Source organism: Populus nigra, chromosome 19, assembly GCF_951802175.1.
Source record: "Populus nigra chromosome 19, ddPopNigr1.1, whole genome shotgun sequence".
Lineage (NCBI taxonomy): Eukaryota > Viridiplantae > Streptophyta > Magnoliopsida > Malpighiales > Salicaceae > Populus > Populus nigra.
The window spans coordinates 5,296,956-5,316,507 of NC_084870.1; the positions used below are offsets into that span (position 1 = coordinate 5,296,956).

Here is a 19,552-nt window from a genome sequence, read left to right on the forward strand (position 1 = left end):
TGGCAGCTATTTTTTTATAGTTAACTATTGCCAAAAAAAAAATTATTTACCATTGATGGATTTTTTTTATATAATATTATTAAATTAACCGATTTTATTAAATTCAAATTTGTTTTGCTTCTTTAAAAACATTGAGGCCGCTTTAACATTCATTTTTTTTTGTCAATTTGTTTTCCAATTTAGCTATTATCATTGCATTTTTTATTTTTCTTTCGTCCCCGCCCTTTTCTTTTCTGCTAATTTCTATCAAAAATACCGGGAAAACGTTCAAATTTATGGAGCACAAACCCGACAGCAACAAAAAAAAGGCAATTTCAAAGGATAAAATAGAGTGAAGGGAGTTCATAGAATCTCCTGAGTCTGAGGCGTCTCTAGCCCTTATGTAGTAAGGTCCCTCCACGGAACTCAACGAGTTTGATGCCCATTTTTTCGAGCGGTTCCAGTCTGGTAATTACTCCAATCAAGTAAGTTATAAAAGGATAGAGAAATCCCCGTCAAAATTATTTAAATTAGCTTAGCTTATTCATTCTAGTTAAAAAATAAATTACTTTTTAGAAACAATTGTGTTATCTTAACATCTTTTTTAGCGTTAAAAAAAAAAAAAAAAACTCAGCCAGCGAAAGCCACCCATCTAGTATCCACTTTGAAAAGTAGTTTTCCCCTTTTTTTTTCCAAGAAAAAGCTATGGAGAAGGTTCGTATGCGCCCAAGTCAGAGCAATATGACGAGAATTGTTTATAATTCAGCCTTTAGACTGAGGATTTGAAACTGTAACAACAAATAAGGAGAAACTCGAAGCGAAAAAAGTTTGTTCTTTTACCACTGTGTAACTGAAGAAGCAAAAACAATCTTCTGCACGTTCTTATGATGATTGCATCGTTCAAATCATTGCACTTTCTACTCGGCCTGTTTGTTTCCTTGAACCTCTTGGCCTTAACTCAAGAGGAAAACCAGTTCATCTATCAAGGCTTCACTGGCGCCAACCTGCTCCTCAGCGAGAATGAAAAAATCCATCCAAATGGTCTCTTAGAGCTGACAAACACTTCAAAACGGCAAATTGGCCGCGCTTTCTTCCCATTCCCTTTTCAGTTCAACACATCTTTATTCAACAATTCTCGGTCTCTCTCGTTCTCTACCCAGTTTGCGTTTGCCATGGTCCCTGAGCTGCCTACACTTGGTGGCCATGGCATGGCCTTCACAATCTCTCCATCTGTGGACTTCACAGGGGCTTTGGCAACTCAATACTTTGGAATCCTCAATTCTACAAGCAATGGCCTGTCTTCAAACCATCTATTGGCAGTTGAGCTGGATGCAGTTCCAAGCCCGGATCTTAAAGACATCAATGACAACCACGTTGGAATTGATGTAAACAGCTTGATATCCATTGAATCTGCTGCGGTGACCTACTTTTCAGATGAGGAAAAGGAGAATAAGAGCTTGACTCTCATAAGTGGTCATGTGATGCACGTATGGATAGATTATGATGAAGTAGAGAAGCTACTCAATGTTACGGTTGCTCCTGTCACAGGAACAAAACCAACCTTGCCTCTCTTGTCAACATCTCTCGATCTTTCTTCTGTTATGTTGGATTCTATGTACGTTGGTTTTTCTGCATCTACTGGAGCAGTGGCTAGCAGCCACTATATTCTGGGGTGGAGCTTCAACAGAGGCGGACAAGCTCAAAGTCTTGACGTGTCAAAGTTGCCTTCACTTCCCCCTCAAAGAAAATCCAGAAAGAAACCATATTTAAGAATTCTGGTCCCAACAATAACAGCAATCATTTTGCTGGTAGCATTCTCTGGTGCTGCTTATATCATAAGGAGGAAGAAATATGAAGAACTGCGCGAAGATTGGGAACAGGAGTTTGGTCCTCAAAGATTCTCCTACAAGGATTTATACAAAGCAACTACAGGTTTCACGGACAGGAAGTTGCTGGGAAGTGGAGGTTTTGGAAAGGTTTACAGAGGAGTATTGCCTTCTTCCAATATGCAAGTCGCGATCAAGAAAGTATCCCATGATTCCAAACAAGGAACTAAGCAGTTCGTTGCTGAGATTGCTAGCATGGGAAGGCTGAGGCACAGGAACTTGGTCCAGCTCCTAGGCTATTGCCGGAGAAAGGGAGAGCTCCTCTTGGTCTATGATTACATGCCCAATGGAAGCCTTGATAAACTCCTGTTTCGCAATGACACACCCAGCCTTAATTGGGTTCAGCGATATCAGGTCCTCAGAGGAGTTGCGTCTGCCCTTCTTTACCTCCATGAAGAGTGGGAACAGGTTGTTCTGCATAGAGATGTGAAAGCTAGCAATATACTGTTAGATGATGATTTCAATGGTCGACTGGGAGATTTTGGGCTTGCTAAATTCTATGATCGTGGGGCTAATCCTCAAACAACCTGTGTGGTTGGAACAGTTGGATATATCGCGCCAGAGGTTACTAGAACAGGAAGGGCCACTACCAGCAGTGATGTTTTTGCTTTTGGCACTTTTATGCTTGAAATGGCTTGTGGAAGGAAACCTGTAGAGCCAGAACAATCAGAAGAAAAGATGATTTTGGTTGACTGGGTTCTTGATTCCTGGAAAATAGGAGACATTCTTCGAACAGTTGATCCAAAATTGGAAGGTAATTACGTGGTGGGGGAAATGGAATTGATTTTGAAGCTAGGTCTGCTTTGTTCTTTATCTACACCACAAGCTAGGCCAAGCATGAGGCAAATTGCGCAATATCTGGATGGGAATGCTAGCCTGCCAGAGATGCCGCTTGATGGTGCTAGCATAGGTTTGATGCCAGTTAGTCATGAAGAGCCTGCGGATTTCAACTTGTCTTTCCATAGATCTAATGATTACTCTGTTCATTCCTTCTCTAGTACCGACTCAATCCTCAGCTGTGGTCGTTGAATCATGGCTTAACGAGGTAAAAATTATTTAACCTAAAGACTAACAGCTGGCATGTGGCAAGCCTGGTATTAGTGGTGAAGAGGAAGGTAGATTGGAATACTTAGAGGGTTTGTGCATACCATAGTAATCCTCAAAGCACCACAAAGACTGCTCCAAGAGGGGTTAATTAATTAGCATAGAAACATAGGTATAATTTATGATTTAAGCAAAACACATGGTTGAAATAGTTCAATGTTTGATGAAACAATGCTGGTCAATGATGGCTGTGTAGCTTCTTCCATTCTCCTCAGTGCTCTAACCCCACGTCCCCACCCCACAATTCAACTTAACTATGCCTGATTCCTTCTCTAACCCCACCCCACAATTCAACTTAACTATGCCTGATTCCTTCTCTAACCCCACCCCATAATTCAACTTAACTATGCCTGATTCCTTCTTCCATTCTCCTCAGTGCTCTAACCCCACCCCACAATTCAACTCAACTATGCCTGATTCCTTCTCCATTCATTTAGTCCTCGTTACTTTTTTATTAAAATTCTCCACTTACTTCGTATTAAGATGTTTTTGTATTATTTTGATGTGATTATCTAAAAAATATATTTAAAAAATAAAAAATATTATCTCAATATTTTTTTAAAAAAAATATTTTAAGATATTTTTAATTTTATTTATTTCCCTCTTGAAATTGTTTTTTCTCTTATTGATTTTTTTTTCATATTGTAAAGAGGAAATAAATTAATGTGACTTTTCTTATATTATACAAAAGTTGGGTGATGATAAAAAAAACAATTTCATTTCAGGTTGGGTTGAATTTTCTTATTAAAGCATGTTTGATTTTGCGTTTCAAAAATGCTTTGAAAAAAATTTTGAAATTTTTTTATTATTTTCTTTACTTTAAATTAATATTTTTGATGTTTTTCTATTTTTTTTAATTTTTTTAAAATATATTGAGATTGAGATTGAGTATGGCTGCGCAGCTACACCCAAAAGAATATATTAAGTTGGGTGCTGCTCCAAGAAGGACCCAAAATAGCTTTGGGTCCAGCCGCCACTGAACCCATCAGCCTTGGGTCCTGCCCCTAACAAGATCCATTAGCGTTGGGTCCTGCTCGTAGCAAGACCCACCAGTAAATTTTTTTTTCATTTTTTTTCCTTTCCCCTTGAGTCAAGCATTCTCTTCTAGACCAAAAAAACTTAGGGCAGTAAACGGCGCCTCACCCAAGGAGCTTGGGTATGGCTAGGCGCAGACCCAAATCTCTTGGGTCTTAAAGACGGGCTTGACCTAAGATTATTGGTCCTTCATCAAGACCCAATACTCTTGAGTCGTGTATCAGGACCCAAGGCTAATGGGTCAAGCGTCAGGAACCAAGCTATTGGGTCTTGTGTTAGGACCCAGTTCCCTTGGGCTGTGTCAGGACTCAAGACTCATGGGTCTGACATCGGGACCCAAGGCTAATGGGTCCGGCATCAGGATCCAAGATTCTTGATCTTAGAATTCTAAATATAATTATTTTTATTATAATTAATATTATTAATAAAAAACTAATAAATTTTAAAAAATTATTATTAATATTGAAAAATAACTATAGATTTGATTTGAAGTGTAAAATTAATTATTATTATTATTATTATTATTATTATTATTATTATCGTCATCATTAATAAATTTTAAAAAACTATTATTATTATAAAAGAAAAACCATAATTTTTTTAAAGATTAAAAAAATAGAAATTTTGGCAGACAAATTAAATATTATTCTTAATATTATAAATATTATTGTTGGGTTTGGTGTTGCAGCCAGACGCAACGCTCTTGGGTCCGATGTTGCAGCCAAACCCAACACTTTTTGATCTTAGATTTCTATGATATCTTTTTATTAAAATAAAAGGTGAGCCTGCGGCATAGCGTGGAAAAAAAAGAAAAATAAAAAATATATATAATATCAATTATTATTACTGTTGTTGTTGTTGTTGTTGTTATCGTTAAAAAAAAATTCGTACTATCAAAAATTTGGCACACAAGTTCAATACTATTATTAATATGAAAAATATTATTATTTGTATTCTAAATATTATTATTATTATAATTAAAAATATTAGTATTGAAAATATTATTATTTGTGATATAAATATTACGATATTTTTATAATTAATATTATTAATATTAAAAATACTATGATTTTTATTATAAATATTATAATTTTTATTATAATTAATATTATTCATATAATAATTAATAAATTTGTACAAAATATTATTAATATTGAAAAACAATAATGAATTTTACTACTATTGTTATTGTTGTTATTGTCATTACCAGATTTTAAAAAGCAATTATTACTATCATCAAAGAAAAACATAATTTTTTTTTAAGATTGAAAAATATAAAAGGAAATAAATTAATGTGACTTTTTTTATATTATGCAAAATTTGGGTGATGGTAATTTATTTTCATTTCAGATGAGGTTGAATTTCTTTATTAAAACATGTTTAGTTTTGGTTTCCAAAAATGCTTTGAAAAAAATTTGACAATTTTTTATTTTTTTCTTTACTTCAAATTAATATTTTTTTCTTTAATTCATATTAAGATTTTTTTGTATTATTTTGATGTGATTATATATAAAATAGATTTAAAAAAATAAAAAAAAATATTATCACAATATATTTTTTAAAAAATAAAAAATATTTTAAGATATTTCCAATTTTATTTTTTTCACTCTTGAAATTTTTTTTCTTTTCTCTTATTGATTTTTTTTTCATACTGCAAAGAGAAAATAAATTAATGTGACTTTTTTATATATTATACAAAAACTGGGTGATGATAAAAAAAATTTCATTTCAAGTTGGGTTGAATTTCCTTATTAAAGCATGTTTAGTTTTGCGTTTAAAAAATGCTTTGAAAAAAATCTGAAATTTATTTTATTGTTTTCTTTTTTTCAAATTAATATTTTTGATATTTTTGTATTTTTTTTAATTTTGTTTTTAAATATATTGAGATTGGGTTTTGTTGTGTAGCCACACCCAAGAAGAATATATTAAGTTGGGTTCTGCCCCAAGAAGGACCCAAAATGGTTTTGGGTCCAGTCGTCGCTAGACCCATCAGTCTCGACTCTTGTTGCGAGCATGACCCATAAGCGTGAGTCCTATCCCTAGTAGAACCCATCAGCGTTTGGTCTTGCCCGTAGAAGAACCCATCAATAATTTTTTTTTCTTTTCTCTTGGTTCAAGCAGTCTCTTTCAGACCCAAGAAATTTGGAGTAGGAAAAAGAGGCCACACCCAATGGAGCCTGGGTGTGGCTATGGAGCAGACCCAAATCGCTTGGGTCTGCAGCCTCGCATGACCCAATATTATTGATCTCTCATCAGGACCCAATCTCTTGGGTCCTGCGTCAGGATTTAAAGCTAATAGGTCATGTGTAAAGACCTAATACTTTTAGGTTCTAAGTCACGACCCAATTCCCTTGGGCTATGTCAAGACCCAAGGCTAATGGATCCGTCATCAAGACCCAAAGCTAATGGATCCTACATCAGGACCCAAGGTTCTTGATTATTAGGTTTCTAAATATAATTTTTTGTATTATAAATATTATTATTTTTATTATAATTAAAAGTATTAATATTTAAAATAGTATTATTTGTGTTATAAATATTATTATTATTAATAAATTAATAAAAAAATTTTAAAAATTATTATCAATATTGAAAAACAACCATAAATTTGATTTGAAGTGTAAAAGTAATAATAATGACATTTATTATATTATTATTATCATAAGTATCATTAATAAATTTAAAAAAAACTATTATTACTATGAAAAAAAAACCATAATTGTTTTTGAAAGATTAAAAAAAATAAAATTTTTGGCAAACAAGTTAAATATTATTATAAATATTATTGTTGTGTTTTGCATTGCAACCAAAATAGACGCTCTTGGATCCGATGTTACAGTCACACGCAATATTTTTAAATCTTAGATTTTTATGATATTTTTTTATTAAAATAACAGGTGAGCTCGCGGCATAGCACGGGCTACCTAACTAGTAATTACTAATTCTTAAGTGTTCTAGCTTAAGGAAAAATTAATGGGTTTAAATTAAAAATGGATTTGGATTTCTTTAATTTTACCCGAGTTACTGGATTGGATTATGTAAAAAAAAAAATGAAAAAGTTACCCTAAATTTTATAAGTTTATAATACTTCAAATTAATAAAAAAAAATTAAAGTATTATAAGTTTATATAACTAAAAATCAGATACATTAAATTAACAAAAATGCTACTATATGCACATCATCAAGAACAATCATCGGGGCTCTAATTCTCCATTCAAAATGCAAATTCCGTTTTGGGACCAAATCATTGCCCATTCTTCCATCATCCCCTCCATGACCCCTTGTTTACCTGTTGGCCATAAGATCCATTTTATTATCTCTTTCGCGACGCATTCTCAAGAACCGAAACCTCAAATCGAACCACAAGTTGCAAAGCCGAAGAGGAAAAGAAAAGCAAAAGCAGGAAGTCCTTCAGTTTCAAACAAAAGAAGAGATTTTGAGTCGTGGGCTTTTCACTTCATGATCCAAGGTTTTACCTTTATTTTTGTTTCAGGTCATTTGGGTTGCCATTGTCGAAACCACAGGTAGCAGGGCCGAGTCCTCTCTTCCTTCGACATCGAAGCTTCTAGATGCTTCAATGCTGTTGAATTTGCCAACGGCTGGGTTAGATGGCAGTGAGATAGGGTTTGCACTGCTACTACATTCTTCTATTAATGAAGGGAAAGGCATTTGTGGCTCACCAACGTTTGTCATGTCCGTAACAGAGGCATGAGATTAGGTGCTGTGCCTGCACAATCTGGTCCCAACAACAACAGCAATCATTTTGCTGGTAGCAATCTTCCAATATGCAAGTCGCGATCAAGAAAGCATCCCATAATTCCAGCCAAGGAACTGTTCAATTTTTTTCCAACTACTGGTATCTTATGAGCTGTTACCATAGAACAATCACCCTCCCTGCAGACTATAAGCCCAGAGACAAGGATGGCTTGTAGGAGATATTCTATTGTGTCAAAATTGTATAGTTTGATGATTATTAATATACAAATATTTCTTAACTAGCAGAATTAATAGATTTATGGAAACATATAACAACTTCTATTCAGGCTCTGTTTGTTTGCTGGAAAGTAGTTTTTTTTTTTAAAGTGAATTATTTTCTGATGTTTGGCAGTGTAATGAAAAATAAATTGGAAAACACTTTCCAGTGTTTAGTTATGTCATGGAAAATGAGCTGGGAAATAACTTATTAATGTTTTATTTTTCTCAAGTTTATTAAAATAATGAGGAACAAATCTTACAAATTAAAAAGTTGAATAAGAATGAAATTGAAAAAAAAATTATAAATTATCTCAAATAAAATAAATAATAATCAAAATAATAGAGATCAAATCTAAAAAAATAAAAAAAATGAAAGATGAAAAAATTAAAATAATAATAATTAACATTTTATAAATTATTTCAAATAAAATAAGTAACAATCAAAAGAATGAGGATCAAATTTGATACATAAAAAATTTCAATAAAAAAATGATAAGAGAAAAGAAAATAACAATTATAAAAATGAGGACTAAAGGTAATATAAAAATTAAATTTTAAGAGATGAAATTGAAAAATAAATCTTAAGAACAAAATATATATATAGCAATCAAAATTTTGATAACTAAATTTGATATAATCAGCAAATAATATGACATTTCTAAATTTTTCATAACTTTCGAAAAGTGTTTTCCGTCTAAATTTTTCAGGAAAACACTTTCCTGAAAACCAAGTCAAATTTTTCTTTGACTGGAAAGTGTTTTCCATTTATTAACTTTCCTAATGACAAATAAATACAAAAAAATTTAAAAAATAATTTTCTAAAAAGTAAATTCCAGAAAACAAACATAGTTTTAAATTTAGTATTTAAATTTAGTATGTATTATTAATCCATCCTGGTTGATTAAATAAAGTATATAAAGTCAATCAATCGATGATAGTTGATTTAGGGTCTATCAAGTTAATTTTGAATTGATGTCTTTCACATCAAATAAATAATAAATTATATAAACAAAATAGATGTAAGTACCTACTTCCTAAAGAATTATATACGAACAAAGAAAGCAGGTTATGTTGCTGTAAATTAATGATTCAATCATTTATTATAAATGTTAAATTTCTTGTCTTTATTGTAAACAGTCTCAATATTCAAGATTCAAACAACATTATCTTAAAATATTACACTATAAATCAAGGCCTAAAAATAATTTTGAAATACTCAATTAAAAAAAATTTAACTCAACCCTTAGTCGAACACTTGATTTAAGCTTAAAATCTACGTTGTTTAGAGCCTCTCTCATCTAAAAGCTTTTGTGCTTTACAAGTCAATTTAAACCTCCAACTTCTAAAATCATATAATCTTTCAATTTGGAATTAATGTTATTTAAATTTTTTAAGATTAATTTCTTATTTATTCATAATTTATTTTAAACATATTATTTTTTATGTTAAAATTATTAATTAATTTGGGGAATATTTTTTTAAAATGGTTGGTTAATTCAAATGATCCCCATAAATCTTGTCATTGTTTATTAAAATTGATAAAATTATAAAACTCAAATCCAACTTAATCAAAAAAGAAAAGAAAAAAAAAAGACGAGAGTTAAATGGCTAGAGGCATAAGTGTAGCGGATTTAAGGATAAGCGTGTGATAAGAATAATCGTGTGCTATGTATGCATCTTTTTTTTTTGTTTTTTTTTTTTTTTTTTTGCATCTTACCATTAGGAGAAGGGACGAGAGCCACGCCAGCGCATTAGGTGTTACTTGCTCCACCTCAAGCGTTTTTCTTAGCCATTACGTGTTTGTTATGTTATGATATTTATATAAGTGATTATGGTTATTTTTTAAAGTATTTTTAATTTAAAAATATATTAAAATAATATTTTTTATATCAACACATAATAAAATTTAAAAAAAAATAAAAAAATATTAATTATAAATAAAAAATCAATTTTTTTAAATGCAAACATACTACTACTAAAACTACATTTACTTGTCTGTTATCATCTTTACCCTTCTTTTTTTCTTGATCAAAACCCAAAGTAGACTAAAAATTTAGAGTTAGCATTGAGACTCAATCGGAGACTTCGACCATCCTTCAAAGATTAGAGTTGTTGATAAATTGACTAGCTGTTTGGAGTTTAGTTGTGATTGTTTTTTGAAATATTTTTTATTTATAAATATATTAAAATAATATTTTTTATGTTTTAAAAAATATTTTTAACATTAACACATTAAAATGATCAAAAGACACTAAAAAATATTAATTTAAAGTAAAAGAATAAAATTAAAATTAAATTTTTTAAAACTATTTTTAAAATACAAAAATAAATAATAAATTTGCATTAAAGACAGAATTGTCATTTTCAATTAGCTATCAAATATTTAACAAGGAGCAGTGCTTTTTCTAAGATGGGATCGTTCTTTTGTATAAAGTCAAAGATGGCCACCTAGAAATAACGTCGTTGAAATGGAATTTTCGTGTTATGTTCACCATTTAAATTAAATTAAATTAAAAATAAATAAATAAATCTCGACACATGCTTGACCAAGTTTATTCATTGGAATGGTGCATTTGCAGATTTGCCCTTGCACTGAAATATTGAGGTTTAATTTAGTCTGGGATCCATTTATCTTTATCAAATTCATCAAGAGCAAAAAGATCTTCCCATGTTATTTTTTTCACTTTAAAATGACAAAAAAGCCTTTAAAAGAAAAGGAATTATTAAACTAGTTTTCAAGGGCTTATTTGTCCTTGCACTTTCTTAACCGTGGTAAAAAACTGATGTACACTTGCAAGCAAAAATAATTAACCTGCATTGGCTTTTTCTCTTTTCAAACTAGTTTTTTTTTATTATAATAAAGTTGATTTAAAAGGAATTTGATTATTTAATAAATATAAATATATAAAAAAAACAAATTGACACATGAGCTTTTCTTGGGTTATTTGTGTGGCCAGTAAGATGATGTTTGGGGTAAATAGTAGCTTTCAAGACGGTGTTAGAATTGTGTTTACAGCCCCTCCATGTTTAGGCTACACTTATGGCCAACTAACCCAAGGTTTGGCACTAATGATTTTTTTTTCTCCTCTTTGATTTCTATACCTGACCCTCTAGATTTTAAAATCAGCCTTTCAATTTGTTTTTTTTTTTTTAAGTTTGGTTTTTTTTATTACTATTTGTTTTATTTGAAATAATTTATAAAATTAGAATTCTTTTCAACTTCATCCTTCCTCAATTTTTTCATCTATTAAATTTAATCATTATTTTTTTATTGATATTTATTTGTTTTAGATAGTTTTTTGAATTGAACTTTCTTTTTTTATGATTTCATACTCCTTCAATATTTTTCCTATCAAATTTTATCCTCATTTTCTCTCACTTTTTTTTAAGCTCGTGTTTCTTTAGTTTCATCATTCGATATTTATTTAATCAGAGATTGGACTCTTTTTTAGTAGAAACTTTCATTAGTTTTAAAAATGGCATAGGTTGTCTTGAGTTTTTTTATTTGTCACACTTTGTTAAATTTAGCCTTTTTTTTGGGAAATTTTATTTTTTTTCTTAAATTAAATTAAATTATTTAATTGAATATAAGCATGAGATACTCACTTTATAATATTTTATTTGGTTTTCTTCTTAGTGGTAAGGCAGTGTCCACAGTGAAATGATGAAGAATCCCCAACAAGCTTTTTCTTCATTTGCTCTCAGGTATTATATTGGCAGCTATTTTTTTATAATTAACTATTGCCAAAAAAATTTGTTTTATTTACCATCGATGCATTTTTTTTAATCATATTATTAAATTAACCGAACTTATTAAATTCATATTTGTTTTGCTTTTTTAAAAACATTGGCACCCCGAACATTCTTTTTTTTTGTCAATTTGTTTTTCAATTTAGCTATTATTGTTGCATTTTTTATTTATATTATTTAAATTAGCTTAGCTTATTAATTCCAGAAAAGAAATGACTCAAGTCTTATATTTTTTTTTTAACTTTTTAAAAACAATTGTGTCGTCTTAGCATCTTTTTTAACATTAAAAAAAAAATTCAGCTAGTTTGCAATCTACGACCCCATTTCCATTTGCTCATAAGAATCAGGCTTGAACATCCTTTTATTTTGGTTTAGATAAATTAAAGAAATGCCACCCAGTGCTCTTTGTCACTTCAATCTTCTTTTTACCCTAAATTAAGTACAGTTCCTTCAACACTTCAAATCTGTGAACAAACTAGGGAATTCTGGAAAACCAGGTCTGAATCCGGACACTTGCGCACCGCATGTCCGGAGGTTTAAAACTATTGATTCAATCTTCAATATTCAGTAAAATGATAATTATTTTGGAAGTACAATTAGTAATAGAATTTATTTCTTGCCATAGAAGATTTTAGAATTTTATTTTCTTTGACCTTGTATCCACTTTGAAAAGTAGTTTTCCCTTTTTTTTTTCCATGAAAAAGCTATGGAGAAGGTTCGTATGCGCCCAAGTCAGAGCAATGTGACGAGACTTGTTTATAATTCAGCCTTTAGACTGAGGATTTGAAACTGTAACAACAAATAAGGAGAAACTCGAAGCGAAAAAAGTTTGTTCTTTTACCACTGTGTAACTGAAGAAGCAAAAACAATCTTCTGCACGTTCTTATGATGATTGCATCGTTCAAATCATTGCACTTTCTACTCGGCCTGTTTGTTTCCTTGAAGCTCTTGGCCTTAGCTCAAGAGGAAAACCAGTTCATCTATCATGGCTTCACTGGAGCCAACCTGCTCCTCAGCGGGATTGCAAAAATCCATCCAAATGGTCTCTTAGAGCTGACAAACACTTCAAAACCGCAACTTGGCCGCGCTTTCTTGCCATTCCCTTTTCAGTTCAACACATCTTTATTCAACAATTCTCGGTCTCTCTCATTCTCTACCCAGTTTGCGTTTGCCATGGTCCCTGAGCAGCCTACATTTGGTGGCCAAGGCATGGCCTTCACGATCTCTCCATCTGTGGACTTCACAGGTGCTGTGGCAGCTCAGTACTTTGGAATCCTCAATTCTACAAGCGATGGCCTCCCTTCAAACCATCTATTGGCAGTTGAGCTGGATGCAGTTCGAAGCCCGGATCTTAAAGACATCAATGAGAGCCACGTTGGAATTGATGTAAACAGCTTGATATCCATTGAATCTGCTCCGGTGACCTACTTTTCAGATGAGGAAAAGGAGAATAAGAGCTTGACTCTCATAAGTGGTCATGTGATGCACGTGTGGATAGATTACGATGAAGTAGAGAAGCTACTCAATGTTACAGTTGCTCCTGTCACAAGAACAAAACCAACCTTGCCTCTCTTGTCAACATCTCTCCATCTTTCTTCTGTTATGTTGGATTCTATGTACGTTGGTTTTTCTTCATCTACTGGAGCAGTGGCTAGCAGCCACTATATTCTGGGTTGGAGCTTCAACAGAGGCGGACAAGCTCAAAGTCTTGACGTGTCAAAGTTGCCTTCACTCCCCCCTCAAAGAAAATCAAGAAAGAAGCCATATTTAAGAATTCTGGTCCCAACAATAACAGTAATCATTTTGCTGGTAGCAATCTCTGGTACTGCTTATATAATAAGGAGGAAGAAATATGAAGAACTGCGCGAAGATTGGGAACAGGAATATGGTCCTCAAAGATTCTCCTACAAGGATTTATACAAAGCAACTACAGGTTTCACGGATAGGAAGTTGCTGGGAAGTGGAGGTTTTGGAAAGGTTTACAGAGGAGTATTGCCTTCTTCCAATATGCAAGTCGCGATCAAGAAAGTATCCCATGATTCCAAACAAGGAACTAAGCAGTTTGTTGCTGAGATCGCTAGCATGGGAAGGCTGAGGCACAGGAACTTGGTCCAGCTCCTAGGCTATTGCCGGAGAAAGGGAGAGCTCCTCTTGGTCTATGATTACATGCCCAATGGAAGCCTTGATAAACTCCTGTTTCGCAATGACACACCCGGCCTTAATTGGGTTCAGCGATATCAGGTCCTCAGAGGAGTTGCGTCTGCCCTTCTTTACCTACACGAAGAGTGGGAACAGGTTGTTCTGCATAGAGATGTGAAAGCTAGCAATATACTGTTAGATGATGATTTCAATGGTCGACTAGGAGATTTTGGGCTTGCTAAATTCTATGATCGTGGGGCTAATCCTCAAACAACCTGTGTGGTTGGAACAGTTGGATATATCGCGCCAGAGGTTACTAGAACAGGAAGGACCACTACCAGCAGTGATGTTTTTGCTTTTGGCACTTTTATGCTTGAAATGGCTTGTGGAAGGAAACCTGTAGAGCCAGAACAATCAGCAGAAAAGATGATTTTGGTTGACTGGGTTCTTGATTCCTGGAAAATAGGAGACATTCTTCGAACAGTTGATCCAAAATTGGAAGGTAATTACGTGGTGGAGGAAATGGAATTGATTTTGAAGCTAGGTCTGCTTTGTTCTTTCTCTACACCACAAGCTAGGCCAAGCATGAGGCAAATTGCGCAATATCTGGATGGGAATGCTAGCCTGCCAGAGATGCCTCTTGATGGTGCTACCATAGGTTTGATGCCAGTTAGTCGTGAAGAGCCTGGGGATTTCAACTTGTCTCTCCGTAGATCTAATGATTACTCTGCTCATTCCTTCTCTAGTACCGACTCAATCCACAGCTGTGGTCGTTGAATCATGGCTTAAGGAGGTAAAAATTCTTTAACCTCAAGACTAACAGCTGGCATGTGGCAAGCCTGGTATTAGTGGTGAAGAGGAAGGTATATTGGAATAGTTAGAAGGTTTGTGCATACCATAGTAATCCTCATAGCACCACAAAGACTGCTCCATGAGGGGTTACTTAATTATCATAGAAACATAGGTATAATTTATGATTTAAGCAAAACACATGATTGAAATAGTACAATGTTTGATGAAACAATGCTGGTCAATGATGGCCGTGTAGCTTCTTCCATTCTCCTCAGTGCTCTAACCCCACCTCACAATTCAACTCAACTATGCCTCATTCCCAAACTAGTTAGAATCAGTTTCACAGATCTTCCTTCTCCATTCATTTAGTCCTTGTTCCTTTTTTGATAAAACTCTCCACTTACTTCTGTTATGGACTCAAATGATTAATCACTTGTACCTACCTCGTTTTTACATTGAAGTTTAATTACATATTGAACTATTCTGACTTCTGATATAGTGATCTGCAGAAAGCATAGGTTTCAGTCAACTTTCTAAAATACAGAAAATCCAACACCCAGTATCATCGATTATCCTAACAAGAGTGCAGTTCAGTGTGATATGGCAGCTGGCCGGGTGGTTTATTCACAGACTAGTAGCGGAATAAAAAAAATGGTGATAATGTATCTTGATGCTGATGTTATACACACATATTACTGTTTTAATCTTTCTACAAACAGTCAAGATTGCAAAAACCACGTTCAAGGAAGAAAGAAGATATGGACAGCAGCTTTGAAGGGTGAAAAGGGATTAAAACACCAGCCAAGAAAAAGTAAAAGAAACATTGCAACAAAATTTGCAATAAGAAGGCAGCAATATTAATAACCCTGCTTTCAGAAAGAGTGTAGATACCCAATTACCTAATGAAAAGGCTAGAGATGTCTGATAAAAAAGCTTCCATCATTTCTCCTGGTTATTGGGTCACAGCTTGTTGCAGATGAGGCAGCGCAACCTCTTAGGACAGGGTGCGTTCACTTGCTGTTTCCTGCATCCAACTACCCTAAGTGATTAAACAGACTCTAATCTGTTAAGCACTGGAGATTAGCTGTAATGATCAACTTTAATTCTAATTGGGTCCCTCAAAGAACTTACACAGAGCAAGGTAAACATGAAGTGACTTGATTCCATCTTAGGAAAAACAAACTCATACTGGAAAGATTTAAAAGACATTAGCTTCCCCGAAAAATACCACAAAAAACAAAAAAAAAACAAAAGGAAGTTTATACAGATGCAGGATAGCCATCAAAGTGAAAATTACTGGTACTGATGTGTTCACATGAACTCATGGTGCCCGGGAGAGCTTGGAAGAGAGAACCAACCACTCCCTTTCCTCCTGGTAATATCTTGCTGGTCACAGAGGTGTCAAAGGCAAGGACTGCAGCCATGGATCAACTGTTGTGGTGGCTGTGACTGGCCAAATCAGCTCACTAAGATAATCCGCAATAGGAAAAGAAATGAATCAGGGAAGGATGTTCTGTGTAGTGGTGAGGTTTCTATTATGAAAGATATGGTTTCTTTATTTTATTTTAAAAGTGTTTTTAAAAAAAATTAATTTCTTTTAAATTAATTTTTTATATTATTTTGGTACATTAATTTTAAAATAAATTTATTAAAAATATATTATTTTAATATATTTTAAACAAAAAATATTTTAGAAAACAATAGATATTATTAGAGGTGATCATTTTCGGTTTGATTCAGTTTTTATCTATAAAAATAACAAAACTGAAATTTAAAAAAAAAAAAACCAAAACCAAACCGAACTTAATTCCTACCGGCTGTTTTTAATTTGGTTTGGTTTTCTATATCAAAAACCCAAAAAACATATATTATTTTTAACATCTAAAAATCACAAAATCAAACCCATATTCAACCGCCAACAACATAAAGGATGTTACGATTCATACTGTGAAGTTTCTTTGTCAAATTAAAGCTCTTTGGCCTACAGATGGTAACATTAATGCCAACCTCAAATTAGCTAAAACGTTCCATGACAGTCTTTTTAAAGATGGAAACCCCTGTCCGATCAAGTTAATTGGATGTGTATCTCTTTGACCTAATCGAAGAATAAGAAGAGCAATGCACCAGGACATTTGAAGAGACATTGGGGACTCTTTCGCTACGATGAACAGCCAAAATTTCCATGGATTTATCTGGAAAAGGTGATGAAGAGATGCTAATAGCAGCATATGGAGTCCAATACATGCCATCTCAATGGCGTGTGCTTGATGAGGAAAATAAGAACTTGACCATGATACAATTGAAATCAGCTATGCCCTGCTCTTTATTCTTGTCAATTGTCATAATTCTTTGAAAATTTTTGAAGCATGTCATTATGCTTAAAGATATTTAAGTTTTTTATTTATAAACATAAAATTACATATCTGAAAATTTATATATTTTTTTTTATTTTTACAATCATAATTTCATTTGAATAATTTGTAATAATGGTGGTATAAAAAAAGAATAGATTATAATTAGAAATTGTTTTATAAATGAGAAAAAACATACATTCAAAAAAGATATTATGAAATATTTTTTGAAAGACAAAACAATTAAAGGTAGTTTTTTAAATATATAAAGCACATTTAAATTTGAACTTTCTTGGAAGATAAGCTATATAAATAAATTTATTGATCTTAAGAATTAGCACAAGAAGATTTATTGATAATTTATCTTTTAAAAATTAAATTTATAGATACTTCTTTCAACTTCCTCTTTCTCTTTCTATTTCTATTTAAAAGTTGTGTCGCACAAAAATTACACGTTGAAGGAAAGAACGCGTGTTTATCCTCTTTTTAAGTGTGTGTTTAGTAGTGAATTACATGTTATTTTTTAAAAGTATTTTTAATTTAGAATATATTAAATAATGTATTTTTTAAATTAATACATTAAAATTATAAAATAAATATCAAATAAATATTTTTTTCATATAAAAAATTGGCTTAACAAACATTATAAAAAATAAATCGAATCACAAAAACAATAGCAGCCTTAAATGGAACCAAAACATGCTTAAAGCAAGCATTAGGTTTTAATAATAATAATAATAATCAATTGAGAAGCCTTGCTTTTCTTTGGCCTATTGTGGGCTGGTTTATTAACTATAACTATAATTAAAAGGATCAGTATTTTATTGCAGCGGGAATTATTATAGACAAGGAGTGTTTTCACTGTGGATTACACAGTTTGGTACTGTAGTGAGAGTTATTGTAAACTGTGAATGATTTCACTGTGAATTGCACTGTTTGGTGCAGCATGATGAGGTTACAGACCCGCTCCCCTGGGTCAACTACAGTTTTGGTGAGGCTGTAGACACCTGGTGTTGGGGCTGGCAAGCCATGGATACCCGCACGCTCGGAACTGCAAGTCCTAAGCTGCACACACATGCTGCTGAGATTGGGCCGCGGGCGGGTCTGCACGCCCGTGCCCAAAGGTCTGCAGAACCGCGAGCAAAGGTTGCATACCCGGGCGATGATTGCAAACCCAGGCAAGCGGGTCTGCAGACCCACTCGCGATTTCCAGACCCTCACCCCTAGGCTGCAGACCTGCTTGCCTAGGTATGCAGAATGCCGCGCTTGGTGTGTGCAGAACTAGGAGCGGGGTGCAGACCCGTTCATCTAGGTTTCTTCTATTGTGCCTGGGGTCTGCAGACCCTACCAGGAGTTGCAGAACCCGCAGAGAAAAATAACAAATTTGAAAAAAAATAAAAACAAATATAATAACTAATAACAATTATTGTTATTGTTATTGTTATTGTTATTGTTATTATCGTTAATAAATTTTATAAAAAGATTATTACTATAAAAACTTGGATTAGACAAATTTAATAATATTATTACTATACTAAATATTATTGTTATTTATTGTTGTCATTAGTAAATTGAAAAAAATATATTATTTATTGTTATTATTTTAGGTGGGGTTGAATTTCCTTTTGTTTTGGTTTTTAAAAATGCTTTGAGAAAAATTTGACAATTTTTTATTTTTTTCTTTACTACAAATTAATATTTTTTTCCTTTAATTCATATTAAGATGTTTTTGTATTATTTTTATGTGATTATATAAAAAATAGATTTAAAACAATAAAAAAATATTATCTCAATATATTTTTTAAAAAAATATTTTAAGATATTTTCAATTTTATTTTTTTCCCTCTTGAAATCTTTTTTTCTCTTATTGATTTTTTTATATATATTGTAAAGAGGAAATAAATTAATGTGACTTTTTTTTTATATTATACAAAAGTTGGGTGATGATAATTTTTTTTTCATTTCAAGTTGGATTGAATTTCCTTATTAAAACATGTTTGGTTTTGCGTTTTAAAAATGGTTTGGAAAAAATTTAAATTTTTATTATTATTTTCTTTACTTCAAATTAATATTTTTTATGTTTTGTATTTTTTTTAAATATATTGAGATTGAGTCTAGCTGTGCAACCACATCCAAGAAAATATATTAAATTGGGTCCTGTCCGGCAAGACCCTTCAAGTTGGGTTCAGCCCCAAGGAGGACCCAAAATAGCTTTGGGTCCAGCCGCCACTAGACCCATCAGCTTTGGGTCCCGTCCCTAACAAGATTCATCAGCGTTAGGTCCTGCTCCTAACAGGACCCATCACTAATTTTTATTTTATTTTTTTTCTTTCCTCTTGGGTCAAACATTCTTTTCTAGGCCTAAGAAATGGCGCCTCATCCAAGGAGCTTAGGTGTGGCTGGGTGCAGACCCAAATCCAAATCCCTTGGGTCTTAAAGACCCGCCTGACCCAAGATCATTGGTCTTTCGTCAGGACCCAAGGCTAATGGGTTCTGCGTTAGGAATCAAGGCTAATAGGTCGTGCGTCAAGAACCCAAAG

General features: G+C 32.7%; 2 protein-coding genes across 2 annotated transcripts; both read left to right on the forward strand.

The window, feature by feature from the left end:
- Positions 1 to 713: 713 nt before the first annotated feature.
- LOC133679919 (L-type lectin-domain containing receptor kinase SIT2-like) lies at positions 714 to 3,218 on the forward strand. Its single transcript, XM_062102657.1, has one exon. It carries the CDS (start codon positions 864 to 866, stop codon positions 2,892 to 2,894), a length of 2,031 nt encoding a protein of 676 aa, XP_061958641.1. The 5' UTR covers positions 714 to 863; the 3' UTR covers positions 2,895 to 3,218.
- Positions 3,219 to 12,399: 9,181 nt separating this feature from the next.
- On the forward strand, positions 12,400 to 15,142 carry LOC133679718 (L-type lectin-domain containing receptor kinase SIT2-like). Its single transcript, XM_062102398.1, has one exon. It carries the CDS (start codon positions 12,616 to 12,618, stop codon positions 14,644 to 14,646), a length of 2,031 nt encoding a protein of 676 aa, XP_061958382.1. The 5' UTR covers positions 12,400 to 12,615; the 3' UTR covers positions 14,647 to 15,142.
- Positions 15,143 to 19,552: the final 4,410 nt, after the last annotated feature.

Bases quoted from the DNA above. Each gene is read 5' to 3' on its own strand.
- LOC133679919 (XM_062102657.1), top strand. From the start codon at position 864: ATGATGATTGCATCGTTCAAATCATTGCACTTTCTACTCGGCCTGTTT.
- LOC133679718 (XM_062102398.1), top strand. From the start codon at position 12,616: ATGATGATTGCATCGTTCAAATCATTGCACTTTCTACTCGGCCTGTTT.